General features: G+C 39.0%; 1 protein-coding gene across 6 annotated transcripts in view; it reads right to left on the bottom strand.

Annotated features, from left to right (window-relative positions):
* Window positions 1-1,976: 1,976 nt before the first annotated feature.
* LOC137183701 (protein NLRC3-like) overlaps window positions 1,977-23,195 on the bottom strand; it is a 247,621-nt gene continuing 226,402 nt past the window's right edge. For 2 of the 6 annotated variants that reach the window (XM_067590943.1, XM_067590949.1), the window contains 4 exons: window positions 12,236-12,409; window positions 7,742-7,915; window positions 3,473-3,652; window positions 1,977-2,431 (listed from right to left, as the gene is read on the bottom strand). In XM_067590943.1, the coding sequence (XP_067447044.1) occupies window positions 2,401-2,431; window positions 3,473-3,652; window positions 7,742-7,915; window positions 12,236-12,409 (559 nt within the window). In that variant the 3' untranslated portion in view covers window positions 1,977-2,400. Of the gene's footprint in view, window positions 2,432-3,472; window positions 3,653-7,741; window positions 7,916-12,235; window positions 12,410-18,667; window positions 20,454-20,587; window positions 20,824-22,036; window positions 22,196-22,606; window positions 22,789-23,195 lie in introns of those variants that run through there. The other 4 variants (XM_067590946.1, XM_067590944.1, XM_067590951.1 and 1 more) reach the window with 3 other exon arrangements.

Here is a 23,195-nt window from a genome sequence, read left to right as displayed (position 1 = left end):
ACTTAAACAAGCTGCATTCATGCAAATCCTGGCTTTATTGATTGAATGATTCATTAGTTTTAAACTGCTGATGGCAGAGATATATTTCAAAGAGCTGTAAGGACACATAAGTCAACAGGAGGTTTAGCTGGAGATGAGTTGGACAGTGGAGAAGATACATTTCATGTTTTTAATGAAGTTGTGTCCACAGTCTGTTTGCATCATTATCAATGTGTGCAGTGTTGTACAATACATGCAAGATGCTGCACTAATGTAGAAAACAAGATGTAAAGGATGTGATTGGATAGAGCTGGATCACACAGCTGGATCACATGATCTCACCTACAAGTTTAAATTATATAGTTATTGTTAAAGCCACCTGATTGGCTGACCAGTGTTTACTTACAGCCTGATGCAAATGACTTGTTAAATATTGTTATGAGATATAAACTATTCATTGTGACATCATATGTTTGCATATAAAAGCTAGATACCTTTAATATTTACACACAGAGCAACTCTGAAATGTCATCTGGAGCCATGAAGAGCCTTTAAAAGTAATCAATCAAATCTTTACAATCAATCCTAAAACAAACAGGTAACCAGTGAAGTGATGCTAGAAATGGAGTAATATGATCTCTTTTCCTGCTTTTAGTTCAAAGTCTGACAGCAGCAGTGTTCTTTGCTGGTTTTATAGATATTATTTGAATATGTTTTAATGGTGAAAACAGGACTGGACCAGCTGCTGATATGATCATCAAAACTTAGACTGGAATCAAAAAATACAAAGTTTCTCACCACAGAACCAAGATATGATTTGACCTGCATGCAGGTTTTCTGGACCAATGATAAATTCTTTCACAATTTAACTGAATGAAATTTGTGGACATCCAATCTGTCACATCTGTCACATCTGGGCCCGTATTTATCAAGCGTCTCAGAGCAGGAAATCACTCCTAACTGGCCAAAAATGATCAGAGTGACGCATTTCTGCTTCTACTTTTAGGAGAAAAAGCCTTTTATCAACTTTCCAAACTTGGTAAATGATTCCTATCTCTGCCAATATTTAGGAGCTGCAGGAGATGGAGTTCAGGCAGAGATATTCCCTGAGAGGAGAGATGTTTTGGGAACGCTTGATGACACTGAGCTTATTAAAAGATTGTTTGGACTAAAAATCATTAGTGAGACTGACTTTGTGTGTGATGCAGAGAACACATGATGTTTCTACAGAACATCATTTAAATAAATACAGTACGTCCTCACAATGTTGCACTTTATGGTAACGGGGAAAATGCAGCTGTGCAACAGTGACGATTCTGTCAGAAGCGACAATGATGGAAGTCATGAATCAAACTTTGATCTGGCTTAATGCACGTGGTAAAGATAATGAGCATGACGAGGGTCCTCAGTCACAGCCCACTAAAACTTTGATTAACACAGAATCATGTCAGCTGCATAATGAAGGATATCTCAACTTCATTACAACAGCTCAAATATTTTATAGGCTTATTTTTTATTGAGGCTCCTTCAAATAACAGCAGAGCTACAGCCTGATATTTGAGAGAGGAGGATGCACCTGAACAATATATGTTTCTATTGTTACGCTGTATTTACCTTCATGTAGAGAACACAAGTTAACTTGGGGAGTAGTTGAAAGAGGAATTGGACAGTGGAAGAGAAGATGTTCTTCATGGAGAGGGTTTGCAACATGTGTCTGTGCAATATGTGCAAGATGCAGCACTATTACAGGCTGTGAAACCATTTGGCTGAACCAAGATCATTTCACACAGCTGAGTCTAATTACCTGTTATCTTCATTAACATATAGGCTACATTTATTTCTCAGGCTTTCTTTACACTTTGTAAATATCATCTTATGATGAATTTTGGCATCATAGTTTTGTTCCATAACCTTGGTAAGTTACCCACCTGGTTACCTGCCTTTACACATAATATACCAAATTACCACTGTTTCATATTTCCAGCTGAGACTGTGAGAAAACTACAACACGTCATCATTATTTCTACTTTGCTGCTCTGACTGTGGTAAAACAGCGATGTCTCACTCTCTCCCAGGAGTAATCCTTCTCCTGCTGTACACAGTAAATTCTCTTCTGCTTCATTAATTAGTTTTAGTCCTCGTTAACTCTCAGTGTGATTCTGAGACACTTGATAAATATGGGCCCAGGGTCAGAGTCTGACTTATAACACCTGTTTTTAATCTTTTCTGCATCAAACAGCTCATGTATAACACAGCTGTAAAGTGCTGATTCAACAAAATCCAGAGATAACTGTTCAGTTTGTAGTCAGTTAAGAGACTTAAGTGAAGATGACAAAATCCAGATCCAGACTCCGGTCCAGATGGATCATCAGGATCCAGCTGATCCTCTCTCAACACACTCCTGGAATTTCACTCGCACGCTCACAGAGATCCATACCACCACTCCTTCCATCTGATGAGAGAAGAAGAAACAACAGAGGTCATAAATCAGTGTTTAGTGAGACTCACTTCATCAGTTATCAGTCAGTGATGCAGCACATCCAGTATAAAGAGCAGCAGGGACTTCAGTCCTGTTCAGACCAGAAGTGGAACAGCTGTGCAGCGTAGCCTGCTTCCTTTCAGCTCTCATGTTAATGTGTTGGAGTGAACACACTGAGCTCCAAGCTCACACACCTGCACAGACTTTTGCTATCAAGTCTGTTTACTCTGCAGATTTCACTCAAGTACACAGAGGAAATAAAGTGCTGAGAGTCATGAACACATCATTACTGCAGAAACAGAGACATTCATTCATCAGTTTACTGATGGATTTACTGTTGATACATGTGAACTGTTAGAAAAGTTGAAAGCTACAGAGTCTCTGTGGAATTTGAAGATCTTTCCTGCTGTTAAATCATCACATGACAATCAGTCAGAGCTCTCAGCTAAACAGCTGCTGTGGTTCCTGGACTTCAGCAGAGGTTCTGGTCTGTATAAAGACCACATGGTTACTAAACGTAATGATGCTTGTGTGACATCAGAGCCAGTGATTTGCAGGCTGCAGTCAGACTGATCTTAGAGCTCTGACAAAGATGAACTGATCAATTCTTTAGTGTTGAAATGAGAGAACAAACACTTTCAGGTCAGATTTGATGGTAGGACAGTTTGATGATGAGGACCACTGTCTCTATACATCTTGTAAGGCTGTCAGCTGTAATCCAGCTTTATTTCCTGCAGACATGAACACAACAACAACAGTCGTCTTCACATCAACTCAAACACATGATCACAACAACTTCTGGCTGATCTGATTGGCTGACTGTTCTCTCTCTCTCTGTCTTTCTGTCCAATCCTGAAGCCTGTCACCATTCTCCTCTCACAGCTTCACTGAGGAAAGCAGCCACTGAGAAGGTTGAAGGTTCACCAGGAAATACTGGATCTTTGCTTTGATACTAACTGTTTTTAATACAATACTGCTGAAACCAGCACGGACTGACTCCAACTCTCTACTCACATCAGAGTCTCCAGTCTACAGTCTGGACTCTCCTGAAGATCAGACAGCAGCTTCACGTCTTCGCTCCGCAGGTTGTAGTTTCCTCTCAGATGCAGCTCTCTCAGATGGGATGAGGGGTTGGACTTCAGAGCTGAGGCCAGAGAATCACAGCTGATCTTTGACAAACTGCACCACTCCAATCTGAATAAAGAATAAATGACGTCACTTTAGAAAACAAAGTTCCTTTTTTAAATCATTCAATGTTTCATAATCTGTACAGATGTGAAGGTTTAGAAGCTGCTGGAACAGCCTTCAGAGGATCTGAGAGCAGCTGAAAATATACATATTTTTAAACATGAACTAAAAACCATCTGTTTAGTCTGGCTTTTATGTAGTGTTTTAGCATTTTATTGTTTTATTATTTATACTTATTTTATTTATCATCATGATTTATTTTATTCTATTTTGTTTTATCAAGATCTTACTGTTGATCATTATAAATTATTTCATTTTATTTTGTTTTTATTAACATTTTACTGTTTTAATAATCTATTTATAATGTGTAGTATTTGACAACTTTTTTGTTATTTTTATTGCTTGTATTATCTTTTATTATTTATATTTTATTATCTTAACTACCCATTTTTTATTGTTGTCTTATTTATTGAACCTTTTTTGCTTTTTTAATTGCTTTGGTGTTCATTAGTCTTTAAATCCATTTTTAACATCCTACGTTTTCTCAGTCGTTTGTGCAGCACTTTGAATTGCATTTTATTTGTTTGAAAGGTGCTATATAAATAAAGTTTGATTGATGGATTGATTGATTGATTGAATGTAGAAGTTTATAAAAATGGAAACTCAGCTGAACCCAACAGGATGCAGGTTAAAAACTGTCAAATACAAACAGTGAAAAAGAGCTCTCCTTAATATTAATGACAACATGCTGCTACTTCAATAAAGACGTAGTGACTTCACCTCTTAAACTCTGCAGCTCCACCAGTGACTCCATCTATACAAACTCATGTTGTGCAGCCAAACACAAGTAAAAATGCAAAAAGACTCAAACATGACACAGCTATATTTTTTAGGCCTACATGTGCAAAACAGTTGAGCAAGAATAATAAAAGACCTGCATCACTTGCAAGGGCTTCATCATTATGCACATTTACACAACATAAATGCTATCCCATAATGCAACACATGGACTGTCATACTGCCTTCTACTGGAATGAAAATAAGACTCAGTTCTCCTATTTCATCTAAATGATTTTATATTAAATAAAACTAATATATATATTCCCACCCTCATCCCATTCTCTAATATAACTTCTCAATCGAGGCTCTGAGAGAGTCTGAAAGCCTCTCAGCAGCCTCTGCACTTCCTCTCCAGTAATAATCTCTATTCTCTCAGATTTCCTTTCTGCCTCAGCGGCACAGTTAATCACCATGGACAGAAGTGCTCAGAACTTCATCTTGTCCTCACAAAAACAATATTCATCATGCTTCCTACCTGATTAGTTCTCCTTCACTTCTTGAATCTTTTCATTCCTAGCTGCTTCCTCATGGCTCAGCCTTCTCTTGGACCCGATCCTCATGACTTCCATCTCTTTCTTTCTCTTTGGACAGTCTGCTTGCCTCATGTCTCCCCCCACACTGATTACACTGGGGTTCTTTTTCACAGTTTCTGCTGCTGCACGTCTCATCTCCACATTAACCACATATCCCCAAATCATGTCTACACACAAGCCAGCTGTGTCCACATTTCCAACAACGTCTGCACTGAATGGGTTTGGGAACAAACAGCCTTATTGGGTCACTGATATGATCTAAGAATACTTTGTCAGGCAGGATTTCTCATTCAAAATGCACACACCAGGGGCCAGATGCATAAAACTCTGTAGATTCATGACTAAAACTGTGTGTACGCATAAAGCCACAAACATGCAGACGCATTCTTTTCATCAGATTTATAAAGCCGTGCGTACGCATGGTTCTGTTTTATAAATCTCAATCATTGAGGAACTGGGCGCACGTGCACGAGCCTCATTTCCACTCCCACAATTAACCATAAATGGATGAAGACACACCCTGAACCAGCCGTTTTCATATCAATTGGTCACCTGCCTCATCAGTCTGTACAGCTGTCAATGAAACAAACGGGAAAGAAGAAGTGCAGTTTCACTAAATTGTGTTGCAGCGGCGAGTTTCTCCAACAGTCAGAATAGCTGTCATTACGCGTCACCATTACACACGGCTGTGCGGCTCTTTATACCATCCGTATCATTAATTCATCACATGGACTGTAAACCATCGTCAGCAGTAATATCTCAGAAATGGAATCAATGTTGTAGTTTGTAGCTCATATCTAAACCGACTTTACAAGGTGTGCCACAACTAAGGATAAAATAAGAATAATAAGAGAAAAATAAAATGTTGGCTCCTATGGAAATTAAAGGAATGACAAAATTAAACACAAAAGTAATTAATCAATGTTAACTTAATAAATGCGCCTTTGATTGGCATTTTACAAATATCTGTGTAAACACCCCAAAAAAACCCAAAGACACACACAATCAGTGCAGCTGGTTATCAACCTAAACAAACAATGTTTTACTAAAAGATTCTGTCTCTCAGCTTATATTTCATCTCCACCTCATCACATCAGCCTCAGATCTCTTAGGAAAAACATGTGTACGCCTGGTCTAAAGTATGCGTGAGGTGTTCACATTCTCACCGCACATTCTGTGTTTATAAATACCAGTTTATGTGCGGGAAATGGCGTGTGCATGGTTTTTGTGCGTACGTATCGTTTATGCATCTGGCCCCTGGTCTTGTTTCAAACCTTTCTCCGTCACTCATCCTGATCATTCAATGACTGTCAACAACTTACTGGAACTCTTCTATGAAGTGTGAAACATGACACCTGCTAACCATCTAACTCATATTTCCAACAACTTCTTCAGCTGTGTCTGTGAGACACATCCAACAATGATCAATCCATTTCTTTTCACATCAACTAAGTTGACATCGCCAAGTTCGTCCTTAATCCAACTAGCGACTTCATGTTTGTTCAACAGAACTCCAAATCTGTCCTTGTTCCCAGTCAGTTTTGTTCCAGCCAAGTGGATTTTTCTTTCTTTCTCTCTATCATCACTGTAACTTTAAATTTCTTCTTCTTTCTTCTGTTTTCTTCCTGATTTCTTCCCGCTGCCTCTTTCAAGCTCGTCCACCACAATCTTCCTTCCGCCGTCCTTCTATGGGACTGTCATGACTCAGGGCAGCTAATATAGCAGCTAGCATCTACCTTACTTTTAAACTTGAAATCAGATTTTTGTGCACATTGTAATAACTCGATTTCCACAAAGTAGACATTTTACACGTCACGCAGTTCTAACTGAACCATTTACAATAAGTAACCACTGCATACACACAACACAGTGTACATGTACACATGTTTACTGACTAAAGGTGCAAACGCAAAGTTTTCTCTGGATTTCAAGAATCGATTTTTGATCATTTAAAAAAGAATTGCAATTAATCACAACTATTTTATTCATTTTTTGTCCAGCTCTAAAGTTTAGAAGACGGAAACTCCAAACACCTGAACCCAACAGGATGCAGGTTAAAAACTGTCAAACATAAAAAACAAAAAAAGTTTCAGTGGTTCAGAGTGAATTATCCAGTGCAGATTTTTCTTGTTATATGAAGGTTTTAAATGTGCAGCTCAACATTGCTCTGACACAGTCAATGGACTAAACCACTGAAGAAGAAAATAGACTTTCCCATTAAGATCCTCAGTGTGGATCAGCATAATATCAGCTTTATGTCTGCAGTTTAGTGTCACCACAACTGTCACATCATATTAATCTCAGCACAGCAGTAAGAAATGGTGTCTGACCTCAGAGTCTCCAGTCTACAGTGTGGACTGCAGACTCTGAGGTCACCTGCATTGATCTCTGTGTCCCTGTGTGTGTGTGTGCGTGTGTGTTCTGAAGGAAGTAAACTTGATCCATTTAAAACAGATATTAGTTGAGAGGATCTTCTGTATACAGATGTGACTCTTTACCAAAAATTATGAACATTAATTGACTTTAACAACTAACAGTGGACATTTTCTACAGTTTCTTTAAGAATCAGTCATCTTTTATAACTACAGACTGAACTTTGTACAGTAAAAAATGAAAATATGGAAAAAATAACTTCATGGTTGTAAGTTATGTATGTACATAAATTAGGTTCATTTGTTAAATATTAAGATCAACAATAGTAACAGACAGTCAGTGAACTGACCTCAGAGTCTCCAGTCTACAGTTTGGACTCTCCAGTCCAGCAGACAGATGCTTCACTGCTGAGACAGACAGCCTGTTCCGGCTCAGCTCCAGCTCTCTCAGATGGGAGGGGTTGGACTTCAGAGCTGAGACCAGAGAAGCACAGCTGATCTCTGACAAATCGCATCTGATCACTCTGAATAAAGAATAAATGACGTAGATAAAAATCCATCATAATCCATCAGGTGTGTTCAGGTTTTAAATGTGTAGTTCAACAGTATTATGTCCTCATCAATGAGCTTTTCACTAAAATGAGTGACGTTGTCATTGTGTTATTATGGATCATCATCATGTCAGCCTTCTACAGACATCATCCAAATGTCACCACAACATTCAGACACATATTCATGTCAACACTGATCAATAAATTGATCAGATGTGCACTGAGCACAGTGAGAAACATGTTCTCCTAATCCTAGATATAACCTAGAACGATCCTTTACAAATATACCTGCAGGGCTATATTTATGCTCCTGTTTACTGGTGGTGCAGCTACACAAAGTGACATCATTTCCTGACAGGAAGCATCATGCACATGTTGAAGCGTCACTTGTTGTTGGTGGCAGCTCAGACACGACTACAGATACAAACTGCATTTGGAAATATGATTTGCTATCTTTGTGTCTGTTGGCCTGTATAAGTTTAAAGTGAGTGTGTCAACAGTTTTCTTGCAGATGTTTGTCTTTTTTTAATTAGTGACTAAGTTCAAAGTGAAACCAGCTGTTCAGTACGGTGGCCCTGAAGTGCAGATCACAACGACAAATAGGAAAACACAACAGCACATCAAAAAACACAACAACAAATAACAAAACACAACAACAAATAACAAAACACAACAACAAATAACAAAATACGACAACAAAAAACAAAACAACAACAAATGAAAAAAACACGACAACAAATAACAAAACTCAACAACAAATAATAAAACAACAAATAAAACAACAAATAACAAAATACAACAACAAATAACAAAACAACAAAACAAAACAACCACAAAAGCAGAAAACACAACAACATTGGGTGCATCCCAAGTCTCTTAAATTGCATCCACGTTTCCCTCACTTGCGTGTTTTCCTTGCGTCTTAGTCCCTCCCACCGTGGATGCAGGAGAGACGCAAGGAAACCAAGCGAGGAGAGGAAACGAGGAAATTTGTTTTAAGAGACATGAGACGTCCTCTCCTCTGAAGCATCATGTGAAGCGACGTCCGTTTCTGATGACAGCGACAGCTGATCACAGCTGGATCAGCTGTCAGTCGGCTTTAACAGCTGTAGAAACTTCTGATGGAGTTTGTGTCTGCACACATGTGCACTGTGCTAATACTAATAAAAGGTTCACAGTTACCACCGCTAGAGCAGCTGTTTTCTCTCTGCAGCCTGTTACCTGTTTAACAATCACCTAAATAAAAACCTGCATTCTGCATTTATACTGTGTCCTGCTCAGACGCACAGGAACCATTTCTACTCACAGAATGCGTTTATACTATTTATTGATTATTTGCATCTGTATTTTTTGATAATCCTGATAGTGAATTCATCATTCAATAACCCAGAATATGATCAGGATGTCTCCTGAACACTGGGAAATATGTATTTGGCTAAATGTTTCAGGGCAAATGGAAATGATTTAACTCATATCAAACCCCAACGCTCAGGAATTTTCAGCCTCACATGTGACTGAATGGAAATGATGATAAATTATGTAAAATATAAATGTGTTTTAAATTAAAGTCAGGAAGAGTCTGACTGTCAGCAAGAAACAGTTTATTGGAGGAAATAACATCATGAAAAAAAAATCTTTCTAATAAATGAAGAAAGTTGTTTACAGTTCTTTTGTTGATCAGACCGACAATTAACAGATTTTTAACTATGATGAATCAGAAAATAAATAAAGCATAAAACTTGGGAATGATACATTTAAATTTAATCTGTAATCTGTCTCCACTTCTGTCTGAAACTGCAGTGATGTATCAGATCAGTCTGATCAGCTGCAGCGTCCAATCAATAACTGATATCCAATAAGGGGCGTGTCGGCTGGTAAAAGACTTCCGTGAAGGCCGCTCTTGTATTTCCTCGCTCCTCACTCCTCGGAGTAGAATAAGAGACTTGGGACGCCTGTCAAAATGGCGCATCAGGAACAACTTCCAGTTCAGGCGAGGAGCGAGGAGACATAAATTAAGAGACTTGAGATGTACCCATTAACTTCTAATGGAAAAGGTAGGTGCCTGCTATTGACAAAGCTTGTTGCTGATTGGATGCTCTCCCATTGACAAGGATCATCGCTGATTGGACGGACGCACTGTCCATCTTTTTAACAGGAAGGATTGATTCATAACAGGATAAACAATCAATGTATGTGTACTTTGTTTTTCTGTTTTTCGTGTGAATTAAAAAAAACAAACAAAAACCACATGCTTTTCCTGTTTTAGTCTGCAAATCGGCAATTGGAATAGAAAAGAAACCCAATCCAGAAAACACCTTGTTTTTTGCTATAGAATATATATATAAATGTATATATATATATATATGTATATAGATAGATAGATAGATAGATAGATAGATAGATAGATAAATAGAGACAGACAGACAGACAAATACAGGGACTAATTTGAAAAAAAAAATCAAAGGGAGATCTTTCCAAAAAGTTTTATTCATTCATTCGAATAAATCATAGTACCTCCACTCGGACAGACGTGCTAAATACATTTGGGCCCTAATTTAACTGAATAAGTGCAATGACAAGAACAGCGTAGTGGGTCTGAAGCTCAGACTGTGTGGACATCTCCGTGTGCACCTGCTATGTACGTGCAGCAGTGCAACATTCAAAAGGGATGGATGACGGTGAATATAGATCAGTGGGTGTGATGATTAACGCTCTCTCAGCCAGTCACATAGATGTGAAACAGTTGAGCAATCATAGTAAACATGATAACGACAGCTAAACAAAAAGAAGGCTTTTCTTTAGGAAATGTCTGGATGGTTCAAAGTGTTACAACATGAACACACATCATCACAAATCTGAAGAGAAGACAGATGAAGAAGTTATTTTCATCAGTGAGTTGGCCTAGTAAAAAAAATAATTAATTTGGTGAAGCCATTAATATGATTATATCAAATCGCTATTTCAGCAATAATTTTAATGTATCTCACCTTATACACTAATGTAAAATTACTTACTAAACTATTGCATAGTTTAGTAATTAATGTTACACAACAGTGTTTGCACTTCAATGTGTTTCAAGAGTAAAATGAGACGCTACTTTTGGTAAAAAGAAAGTTGTAAAAGAGGCTGATGAGCCCAGGTAAACGGACGCTCCTTCATAAAAAGCAGAATATCAAGGTATATCCGACCAGTCTGCTGTGTGTAGAGGTGTGTGTGCTTATTTTGTAGCAGCCTGGTGTCATTTTCAGGCGAATGAAGGTAAAGAAAGTGAACAGCTGTTTGTAATGTAAAACCTCTGATCCATTTACTGCATCAACACATAGCCTAGACGCGGTCATCTCGACTGCCATGGGAGCGTGAGTGCTGACAGTGAAAGTCCATTTCTGATTCTGTGGTTGTTTGCACTATAGAGTGTTCTCATGTTGCAGTGCTTTAATTGGATTTTTAGAAAAATATTTTATTTTTATTTTAGATATGGTCTATGGGTGAAGCAGCATAACTATCTATAAATTCATAATTATTTTTTAAGTGTTACCGTTGCAGCTGCGAGAAATAGCACAATATGCATTAATAGTGTAGATAGGCCCACTGTGATTGTGATTTATTTGAATGAATGAATGAATAAAAACGTTTTGAAAAGATCTCCCTCTGATTTTTTCTCAAATTACTCCCTGTATCTATCTATCTATCTATCTATCTATCTATATACGTATATATACTTTTTTTTTATGCTATAGCAAAAAAGAAGTTGTTTTCTGGATTGGGTTTCTTTGTATTCCAAGTGCCAATTTGCAGACTAAAATGGGAAAAGCATGTTTTGTTTTGTTTTTAATTCACACGAAAAACAGAAAAACAAAGTAAAACATTGATTGTTTATCTTGTTATGAATCAAGTTGAACACAGCTTTGGGCAGAGACTACACAGACCCCAATGGAACCGTCCAATCAGCGATGATCCTTGTCAATGGGAGAACATCCAATCAGCAACAAGCTTTGTCCATAGCAGGTACTTACCTTTTCCATTAGAAGTTCATGTTGTTGTGTTTTCTGCTTTTGTGATTGTCTTTTGTTATTTGTTGTTGTGTTTTCCTATTTGTCATTGTGATTTGCACTTCAGGGCCACCGAAGTTCAGGCGTTTGGACTGACAAACTTTGAAAACTTGTAATTTCTGAATGTGTTATTAATCAAACTAATTTTAAAATTTAATTTAAAACTATTAAGTCTAAAACCGTTATGGATTGAAATCGGGTAAATATAAGATGAACGAGAGGAAAACACAGTCAGTGAACTGACCTCAGAGTCTCCAGTCTACAGTTTGGACTCTCCAGTCCACCAGACAGATGCTTCACTGCTGAGTCAGACAGACTGTCCCAGCTCAGATTCAGCTCTCTGAGATGGGAGGGGTTGGACTTCAGAGCTGAAGCCACAACTTCACAGTGAGTCTCTGAGAGTCCGCAATCAGCAAGTCTGTAATGCAGATAACATACATACAATATACACTTTAATAATAAATATAGATTCTAGGCATTTTGATCACTAAACAAACTAAGATGTGATGAATAGCTCAGTTATCTCTGTTGGCAGAGCTGGTCGGCCATTAATCACAAGGTTGGTGGTTTGAAACTTGAGCTCTTTTTGTCCACATGTCCAAGTGTCTTTGAGCAACACACTCAATCCAAAATTGTTTGTGTATGTAAAAAAATGTGAGTCACTTTGGACAAAAGCATCTGAAAATGAAAGTAATGTAAACGTGTCATGTTGTGATTTCCCTTCCAAATCAAAGTTGAGTTATTCAGTAACTCTCCTCACTCTCTCTGCTGCTGTACTGCAGACTTTTTAATGGGATTCTCTGTTTTGGTTTCATCTTGCAGACAAAGGCAAAGAAAATGGAATTGCATTTATGCTTCTATAAAGTCCACAGTGATTGCTTCTTATTTGTCTTAAATGTCTCCTTGCTTTGCTCACTTGAGTCGTATCCTTGTGTCTTAGTCCCTCCCACCTAAGATACAAGGGAGAGATGCAGGAAAAGATGTGAGGGAAGAAGAATCAAGGAAACATGTTTTTGAACGTCCTTTCCTTTCAGGCGTCATCTGAAGTGACGTCAGCTGTCAGTCTACAGGTGTTAACAGCTCTTCAGTGTCTTTTGATGTGCTGGAGTTTAAATGTGATGTACTGTCTAAAAAATGAATAATGGCGTACAGTTACCACTGCCAGCACAGTGATGTAGTGATGTCCTCCAACATGAAAAAAGACAACGTGAAACATCTCTGCATGTTCCTCCTGAAATAAACTGTTTGACAAACATCTGCATGTTATATTGTGAACAGATCCATCGAACAGTTTGAGTTTCTGTTTGATGTTTCAAACTGCTCAGACACTGAATACACATTTCTACTGGCAGCAACTTTTTCTAAAATATATTTAGGCAGCTAAAAAAAGCCGCACTTACTTGAAAAAGCCTGGCTAGAATTAACGTCAACTTCTACTTGAGGCTCAAGTCGTTCCACTAACGCAGCTTAGCTGTATCTAGTCAACGCTAAGTCTATCCAGACTGGAATAAGCTTGAAGTGTGCGCGTCCACAGAGTACATAAGCAGCCCAGAATAGTCGATTGTCGAAAAGACGATACTATGTTGCAAAGAAAGAGAAAACTAGAGCGGTGTTCTTCTCAGCAGCAAAACAAACCTGCTGATGAAACTATATGAAGACTATAAAGGAGTTTTCACCAAAAAGAGAAATATTGCTACAATTAACAAGGTGAAGGAGATGACTTGGCACAAAATTGATGACAGATTAAATGCATACCTGTAGGCAGGTAGTGATGGCCTAAAGGTTAGAGGAGTAAACTTATTACTAGAAGGTTGATGGTTCAATCCCTGCATTCAGCTTGATGAGCCTGCATGGTGAAAGTGAAGAGCAGCGCTTGTCCCTGTTCATGTTTTTATCTTTATTTGTTAATAAATGAGCATTCAGATCAGTGACTGTGGTTATATTATCACTAGACTGGATAATATCAGATGTATAATTAAAATTATGGTGTAGTCAACTTAAGAGAACCAACTTACCAACATTACCATTCTATTTGACACGTTTTCTCTTTCACAAGATCCATTTACAAGCATCACTGAAAGTTAAAAATTAACTGGAAACTGGAGAAGGATATAAGTACAGTAGAAGCCACTCATAATGATCTTGAATGTTTCATTTTAGAAAAATAAATATGTAAATAAATAGATGAATAAATAATTTTAAAATGTTTAAAAAGTATTCTATTAAAAACCACTTACGTTGAATGTTAAATACAGTTCTTAGGGAATTAAAAACAGGTTTGTCATTGTGTGGGTGAAGTTCATGCAGTTCAAGTAGTTTGTTTGCTGTACACATAAGAATAGCGTGTTTATCTCACAGCCTAACCCTAGAGGGCCTAAAGTTGTCAATCTTAACATTTTGTTAATTGCACTGGTTGTGACCAACCTGTCAGCCAATTGGAAAGGTGGAGGGGTGGGATGTAGAGGAGACCCCGTACAGTAAAGCCATGAGCTAGTCAGACGACAAACAGGAGCTGTGTGAAGTTTGTGTACGCTGTTGAAGACTGTTTATGTTCATTACTTCGGTGGATGCAGAGTTTACCGACGGTTAACGGACATAATAGCAACCTGCAGAAGACTGAGGACCAGAGGGGTGTACTACGAAGCGAGATTAGTGGGTTAGTGAGGTATGTTGAGCCTAAAGCCAGGGTTTTCAATGTCACAAATGTGGCTCTCTTTTAACCTGGCTAGATCACCATGGTAACTGATGCTGCAAACCTAACCTGGTCCGGAGCAGGTTATGTTCCGAGTTTCGGCTTAAATCAGTGATAAAAAGTGCCGCCATTTCACCAACTACCTGATTTTTTAATTAACAAATTTACACGATCAGCAATTTTCTGCCAGCATTCCTCTCTTGCCTTATGTTCAGAAACAGAGTTGCTTTTTGCTGTGATAATGTGTTTATATTCATCACAGCTCTCCGTTATAATGACCTGTCCCTCCTGACTGAAGTAGGCGACACGCGATCGGTCTATTTTGTGCAGAAAAAGTCAAATGACGCGCCAAACGCCCCCTTTCATGGGGACGTGCACAGAGCCTGAAGCAGAAAGCCTGAATTAACAAAGAAAGTTCATAACCACCGTCGTGATACCACTTATCTCTAATTGTGAGTTTAGGGTTTGTCGAGCCAGCTCACATAAAGAAAGCATGGATATGTTGAACTTGCTTCGTAGTTCACCCCTCTGGAAACACTCCTTTGACTCTCTGGAAGAGTAGATGTCTCCCGCTCAGCTATCACTTCGTCTGGACTGTTGTCGCCCGCCAGCCTGTAACCTAACTCAGTTCAAATCATTCCCCTCATCATGCATCGCCCATTCCTCATCCTTCACCCATGTTTCAACTCAGGGATTTGTGAGTAACAATTAATCAGTGCATGTGCTATTTTATTTGACAGCTTGCATTTGCAAGTGAAGCGGCCATTTGTTTTAGGTCACTACGCTCCCGAGCAACGACTCAGGCCTGCAACGTTTTGTTTTGGTTTAAGGACACTATTTTATTTTGGTTGCAGAGTGAGTGTGTGCGTGTGAGTGTGGGCCCTTTAGTTAAGAGCTTCAAAATTGATAAGATAGAAAAAGGTCACAACTTCTGAGAAAGGTTTGAAAGAAAAAGGGAAACGCATTTAATTTTTGTATAATATTTTTATACCTGTTTATTTTTATTAATTGGTTTAAATATTTGTTTTCATTAACTAAATTCATTATTTGCATTTAAAGTATTGTGTGTGTGTCGTATTTACATTTCATTAAGGTGTGAGTTGGGAATAGTACTTAAAAACATAATTCTTAGTGGGATTTAAAATCAGTGATTCCTACTATACATTCCTGCTGTGGAGGCACCGCCATATATTTCTAGTTCATAGTCTTGTTAAAAGGTTAAAAAGCTGGTCATTTCATTTATGTCAGCCAGGTTAGCATGGCCAGCCACAGGTAAACGTACCCAGGGCCCCGCCCATAGTACTACAACACTTGTTAGAGTTACAGTTGCTAACTAAATAGCTACATGGGACGGGTGTAACATTTGTCATGCAGAATACCATCTCATTGACATTTGTATATTTATTAGCCTACATGAATATAAAGTTAATGAATTTTAATGACTGTTTCAAAATAAAGTACAGCTGTTTCAAATGCAGTGTGCACATTTTTGAAGCAGCAGGTTCCTTATTATAGACGAAGATAGTGGTGAAATTTACTTAAATCCCCCCCCCCCCCCTTTATTGTCATACGGTTTGAGGAGATGACGTTTGTCATTGAGAGAAAATGACTTTCTGTCTCTGTCATGATGTCAGTGTTCACGCAGCAGCAGCCGCTTATCATGGGAGTAAAGTACAAAAATAGATTTACGTGGTTTAAAATGTTTTTCCACATGTTGTCATGTATGAAGAGACCCAGAATGATCACTGTAGGTGGACTACTTGATTTCTATAGGTGACTTATTTAAACAGCATAAATGTTGTATATGAATGATTCTGTCTCAGAGCTTTTTGATCCATATAAACAGTTAATCACTGTAACTGTGATCACTATAAGCAGTTAATACTGTATACATTTAAACACAGCAGAAGGTCATGGTTTGGACTTTATTTCATTTTCTTTTTGTCTTCACAGCTTGAACAAAATGAGTGAATGAATAAATAAATAACTTCAAAATAACGCTGGCACACTTTTATTTCTTAAATTATAAATGCTGAGCTTTTAAATAAAAGGGTTGTGAGTGTGAAAAGACTCTTGATGGAACCGTCTTTTGAGAGTCTGTTTCCGTCCGTCAGACATTCTTTGACACGCAGCTGAATTAAGTTTGACCGTTAACCTGCCACAGAGCAGCTAGTTCTGCTGACTAAGTTACCATGGTTACTGAGCTGGGACTCATATAAGCCGCGGTGATGGAATGAACTCTCACTTAAATTATCGAGGTTTATCAAAATAAACCAGGCTATCCCGTTAGCCAGCTTGATGGAACACCCCTCTGGATAAAGATTTATTCTTCAAGTTCCTGTTGCCTGCAGTCTCCTGTGTTTGGGTCCACCTGCTCTGCTCTTCACAACATACCTGACACACAGGGATTTTCAGCCTCATATAAACTGATATTTAATTAAATGTGTTTTCTGCTGACAGACAGCAGACTCACCTTCCCTCCCTGACTATATCATCCATGACACAGGCTAAATTAGTAGAAGGAATATAAAAATGATGCTCTTTCTAGTGAATGATGAAAGTTGTTTTATGCTTCCTTTATTAATCAGACCTACAGTGAAAATTTTAATCCAAAATGTTAAATAGACTGAGAATCAGAAAACAAATCAAATCTAAACTTGGGAGTGATATTACACCTGAGTTTGTTCTGTTATTTGTCTCGATATAAAACTGAGATGTTAGTGATGTAATATCAGATCAGTGCGATCAGCTGCTGCGTCTAATCACTACAGATTTACAATAAAGGGTTGTGTCAGTTTGATAAAAGATGAAGGATGGTCTTGTGTACTGTTTACTCCCTCCTTCAGGCAGCCTCCTCTCTCCTCCAAACAGAAATAAGCAAATTCAAACATCCTTCATGATGAGACCAATTTCCAGATCAATTTCCGGGTCACCCGAGGAGAGAGAAGACATGAAATAAGATCATGAGAAGCACCCATCATATCAGAGTGTCTCCACAAAGTTCAAATGAAATTGTCTTGCTCATAAAACCTGAGCAGCTTCAAACTGAGTCTCTTCAATTATCACTGTGCACTCACAGCAATTAAGTGTTATCAGCAGGAAGAGCTTTTCAGACTTTTTATGCCCTGGGTTTCACCTCTCAGGTGTCATTCAAGCTGGTAGCTGCAGCAGATCACAGATATTACATGTATGTGTATGTATATAAAAGTAAACGGACACATTAACGAAAGGTACAACAGGTACTGTCCACTGGAAAATACTGTTGTCTGTTGTGATGAAATAATGACTCTTTAAACATTTTCAACTAAAACTGGAAACCTGAAGATATTTTGCAGGATTTGTATTAAACCCAAAGGAAGAAAACTAGAAGGTGAACAATAAACTGTAAAATCATTATAAATAAACAGAATAACTGTGTTTACTAATGTGAGGTATAAACACACCAACAATAATAAGTTTTTCTTGCTCTCATAGCATTTGTAACATGTGAAGAACATTTGAAGTGAAGCACTATAAGTCAGAGTCGTCGTGTTCACATCCACAAACCTTCAGTGGGATAGGTGCTGGATACAAAATCTATTCAACTGGGATACAAGGAGAACTCACACACTGGAATCACAGTTCCATTTAAATTTAGTACTGGTTCTGGTAACATTTCAACTGATTACAGGTCTTCCTCAGACAAATACCCACAGGAGGGAAATGAAGGATATTTATATCAAAATGACCAGTGACATAATCAATGTGTCAAGATATCCTCATCACTATGAAAATAAAAACATTGATGTGAATAGAAATATGTTTTCCTTGTGATAAGGATATCTTGACACATGTGAATGTGCTTGTAGTGAAGCACTACTCATGTATAACTTTGGCAACAAGCAGGTATAACACATGTTTAACACTTTGATAGTGTGCATGTGTGAATCTTTACTGTAATACTGATGGCAGCTTTATAATGTTGATAATCACATCTGGACTTACTGAGCCTTTCTGCAGTTCCTCACAGCTGGGATCAGTCTCCGTTTTCCCTCCTTTGATGTGTTGTACTTCTCCAGGTCCAACTCATCCAGAACCTCCTCTGACATCTGCAGCATGTAGGCCAGAGCTGAGCAGTGGATCTCAGACAGTTTCTTCTCTGATCTGTTCTCTGACTTCAGGAACTCTTGGATCTCCTGATGTACTAAGCGGTCGTTCATCTCCATCAGACAGTGGAAAATGTTGATGCTTCTGTCAGGAGAGACATTGTCGATGTACATGTTCATCTTCTTCAGGTTGCTGATGGTTCTCTGGATTATTTCTGGACTGTTCTCTGTCTGACCCAGCAGGCCTCCTAAGAGACTCTGGTTGGACTCCAGAGAGAGGCCATGAAGGAAGCGAACAAACAGATCCAGGTGTCCATTTCCACTTCTGAGAGAGTTCTTCATGGCTCTCTTCAGGAAGTCATCCAGAGATGAGTCACTGTATTTTCCCAGGAAGTCCTCCAGTACCTTTGTGTTCCTGCTGGTGTAACAGTGGTGCATGTAGACTGCAGCCAGAAACTCGTGAACGCTCAGATGAACAAAGCAGTAGACTGTTTTCTGGAAGATCACACTCTCTCTTTTGAAGATCTCTGTACAAACTCCTGATAACACCGAGGCCTCTGTGACATCAAGACCACACTTCTTCAGGTCTTCTTGGTAGAACATGATGTTTCCTTTCTCCAGTTGTTCAAACGCCAGCCTCCCCAGCTTCAGAAGAAGTTCCCTGTCGGCCTCTGTCAGCTCCTGTGGACTCGTCTCATGTCCTTCATCATACTTGTGCTTCTTCCTCTTTGTCTGAACCAGCAGGAAGTGTGAGTACAGGTCAGTCAGGGTCTTGGGCAGCTCTCCTCTCTGGTCTGTAGTCAACATGTGCTCCAGAACTGTAGCAGTGATCCAGCAGAGGACTGGGATGAGACACATGATATGGAGGCTCCTGGATGTCTTGATGTGTGAGATGATTCTGCTGGACAGCTCTTCATCACTGAATCTCCTCCTGAAGTACTCCTCCTTCTGGGCGTCAGTGAAGCCTCGTACTTCTGTTACCCTGTCAACAGGGATCTGATTGGCTGCTGCAGGTCGGGAAGTTATCCAGACGAGAGCTGAGGGAAGCAGATTCCCCTCGATGAGGTTTGTCAACAGCACGTTGACTGATGACTTCTGTGTAACATCAGACACGACCTTCCTGTTGTTGAAATCTAGTGAAAGTCTGCTTTCATCCAGGCCGTCAAAGATGAACAAAACTTTCCAGACAGCGAGCTTCTCTGCTGTGACCTTCTGTAATGTTGGATGGAAATCATGGATCAGCATGAGGAGACTGTACTGCTCATCTTTGATCAAGTTCAGCTCCCTGAACGAAAGCGGAATCACCAGACTGACATCTTGGTTTTCCGAGCCCTCTGCCCAGTCCAGAGTGAACTTCTGCACTGAGAAGGTTTTTCCAACGCCAGCGACGCCGTTGGTCAGAACGACTCTGATGTTTTTCTGTTGGTCAGGTAAGACTTTAAAGATGTCGTGACACCTGATTGGAGTGTCATGGAGGGTCTCCATCTTGGAAGCTGCTTCAAGCTGCCTCACCTCATGTTGGGTATTAACGTCTTCACTCTGTCCCTCTGTGATGTAGAGCTCAGTGTAGATCCTGTTGAGGAGGGTTTCACTTCCTGCTTCATCAGTTCCTTCAGTCACATATTCACATGTCCTCCTCAGACTGATCTTATGTTCATCTAAAACCTCCTGCAGACCACTTTCTGCTGAAAGAGAAGAAAAAAATGTATAATTAAGAAGAAATATGTCTGACTGTGTTAATTTTCAGCAGGATAGAGGAGGTAGATTCCTGTCCTGTTTTCAGAGATGATGACATCAGCAGACAAATCTTCAGTCTTACTTTGTACAGTGCTGGTCTCACTGTCTGTCTGCAGTCCAGGTCTTGTTCTGGATCTTTCTCCACACTGGGGACAGGAGGAGTCTCCTGATGGAGCAGACTGGTCCCAGTATGAGGTGATGCACAGTCTGCAGAACCAGTGTCCACAGCTGGTAGAGACTGGATCCTTCAGGACGTCCTGACACAAAGAACAGCAGGACAGCTGCTCCTCCACAGAAACACCCCTCCTCTTCCTCTCTCTGTGGACATGAACACATTCTTTATGACACATGACATTAGTGGTGGCCAACCGACAGCTCACAAGTTGATGCAGCTCTTTCCCTCCATAAACAGTCCAGACTGTCAGTATTTGGACAGTTACACAGTTTTTTGTTCTTCAGGCTCTGAGCTTCAGCACATTCAATTTAAATAAAATAATATATAATATATTTACAAGGGTTCAAAAGTAATTAGACAGACACAACAATGAACCAGCAAAGGCAGAGAAGAAGAAGAAGAGTGCAAACTAGTAAACATGGATGTAAACAATGCAGGATTTAAAATACTAGCTTCAAAAATTGGCTTTGCAAATGTTTCATGAGGAGGGAAATGGATTCAACACATTTGTTAGACCACAAGGATTCACACAATGTGTTTTCACACAAAAGTCAATGTAAACATGACTTTTGTCTGTTAACAAGAAAACTCCACAGGGCTCCTTTAAGCTACTATGAGACTTTAAAAGTCTGGAAAAATAAGCAGGAGGCAACTGAGCAAAACAGAAAAGTCCACTTGTGAAAAATAACAGACTGCTGCTCTTTTGTCTTGTGTTGTGGTGCTGAACAGAGAGCTCTGCTAAATATCTTCATAATGCATCTTTTCATCTGTGCTTCTCTCTCTCACTGTTTCTGCTATAATCTCTCTCCCTCTGTGTCAGTGTGATACAACAGTTTTACACATTTGACTTTTCCCAAATGTTAAATGTCAGACTCAGTTTCCTCTGCTGCAGTGGTCAGTCTGCAGTGATAAATCAGCTGCAGCAGGCTGTTTGTATACATTTCCATTACTTCCTCCCATATTTTGTGTCTTTGAACAGGAACACGTTGAGACACATTCTGTATTGCAGGAGACCAAACACTCCATTTTCTTCCATTTTACCTGCACAAAACCCCGGTGCAGTCCTTTAGTAAATAAGGAGACACAATGTGACTTGTTACTAAATCCTTAGTAAATATCACCCTGGGTTACCTGCTACTACTTTAGATTGTTAGACTGGAAAATCAAATAGCAATAGCAGCCCTGTCTCTGTCTCTGGTTAACATGTACATGAAGATCTGTTCTAGATTACAGCTGAATGGAAGGTAGTTCATTATTTCTTTCTACTGTGTTTCCTTCATATCTACACTACAACCTTAATGAAACCGTCTCACTGAATCATCTTCAGGTCAGTTTACAGTAGAAACAGTCTCTTACTTTGTGTCTGAGGGTCCAGGTTCATTACTGAAGAATAGAGGAAGACCTTTAGACCGGTCACTCTTCATAGACAGACAGCTGGATATCAGAGACTCTGCTCTGTCCTCCTCTTCCTCCAAATCCTTCATCTTCTGGAGTCTGAGAGGTAAACCAGTAACACTGGAGACACACACACATACACAGTATAATAAACCCAGTCCTTCCTCTCAACTTAGTAGCTTTTTATTAGTTTACATGACTTTAACTACAACCATGTGTGTTTTCCAGCCATCACAAAGATAAACTTTGACTCTGCTTTAAATCCAACAAACAGACTTCAGATAAACATCTGTGTGGTTCTTAACTGTGACTTCTCTCTATTTTAACTGCAGCAGTGTGTCACGTTACATCACTGTGAGGACGCAGAAACCAGCAAAAGAACAAAGGAAACAACGTTTGAAGACGTCAACACTGTGATTTCATATTTTTCTGACACAGTTTAATCAACTAAACAATTAATCAGTAAAATAATCAGCAGATTGATCAATAATGACAGTAATCATTATTAGCAGCCCTGATATTAACACTCACCCTGCCTCAGACTGTTTTCCTCCTTCTGCTCTGTTGACTTTAAAATGGAGTCTGAATAGACTGAACTTTCACATTTACTCCCTACCTGTTTACTCCTCCCTTCTTCTTCTTTACTGGAAGTCACGTACGTGTGTGTGTGTGTGTGTGTGTGTGTGTGTGTGTGTGTGTGTGTGTGTGTGTGTGTGTGTGTGACCATTTAAAGTCACTCTGAGCTTTCTTGAATCACTTACAGCTTAAAGTGCGAGTGGTGAATTTAATGAAGTTACATTTCCTTAATGATGATAAAGTGGAATCTGACTGTGTATCAGGCTGCAGCTACATTACATTTTAAATATATTTGTTCAGCTTTAATCTGACGGACAAAACACAGGAAGCAGCAACTGAAGATGAAAAATATAGTTAAAGATTTAAAACATATATAGATAAAAGACAGAGACATGACTGTAGCTCACAGTCTGATCAGTAATAATGTGTTTGCTGATTTGTACTTGAAAAGGCGTCGAGGTTAAAATACAGCAGATTTTTTTAAACATCTATTTGTATCTCAGCTCAACAACATTCAGTGACTTTATTTCAGCTGCTTCAACAA

Source organism: Thunnus thynnus, chromosome 5 (assembly GCF_963924715.1).
Source record: "Thunnus thynnus chromosome 5, fThuThy2.1, whole genome shotgun sequence".
In the NCBI taxonomy this organism is placed as follows: Eukaryota; Metazoa; Chordata; class Actinopteri; order Scombriformes; family Scombridae; genus Thunnus; species Thunnus thynnus.
The sequence above is the reverse complement of the archived record's forward strand: the minus strand, read 5'-3'. Positions and strand labels throughout refer to the sequence as shown.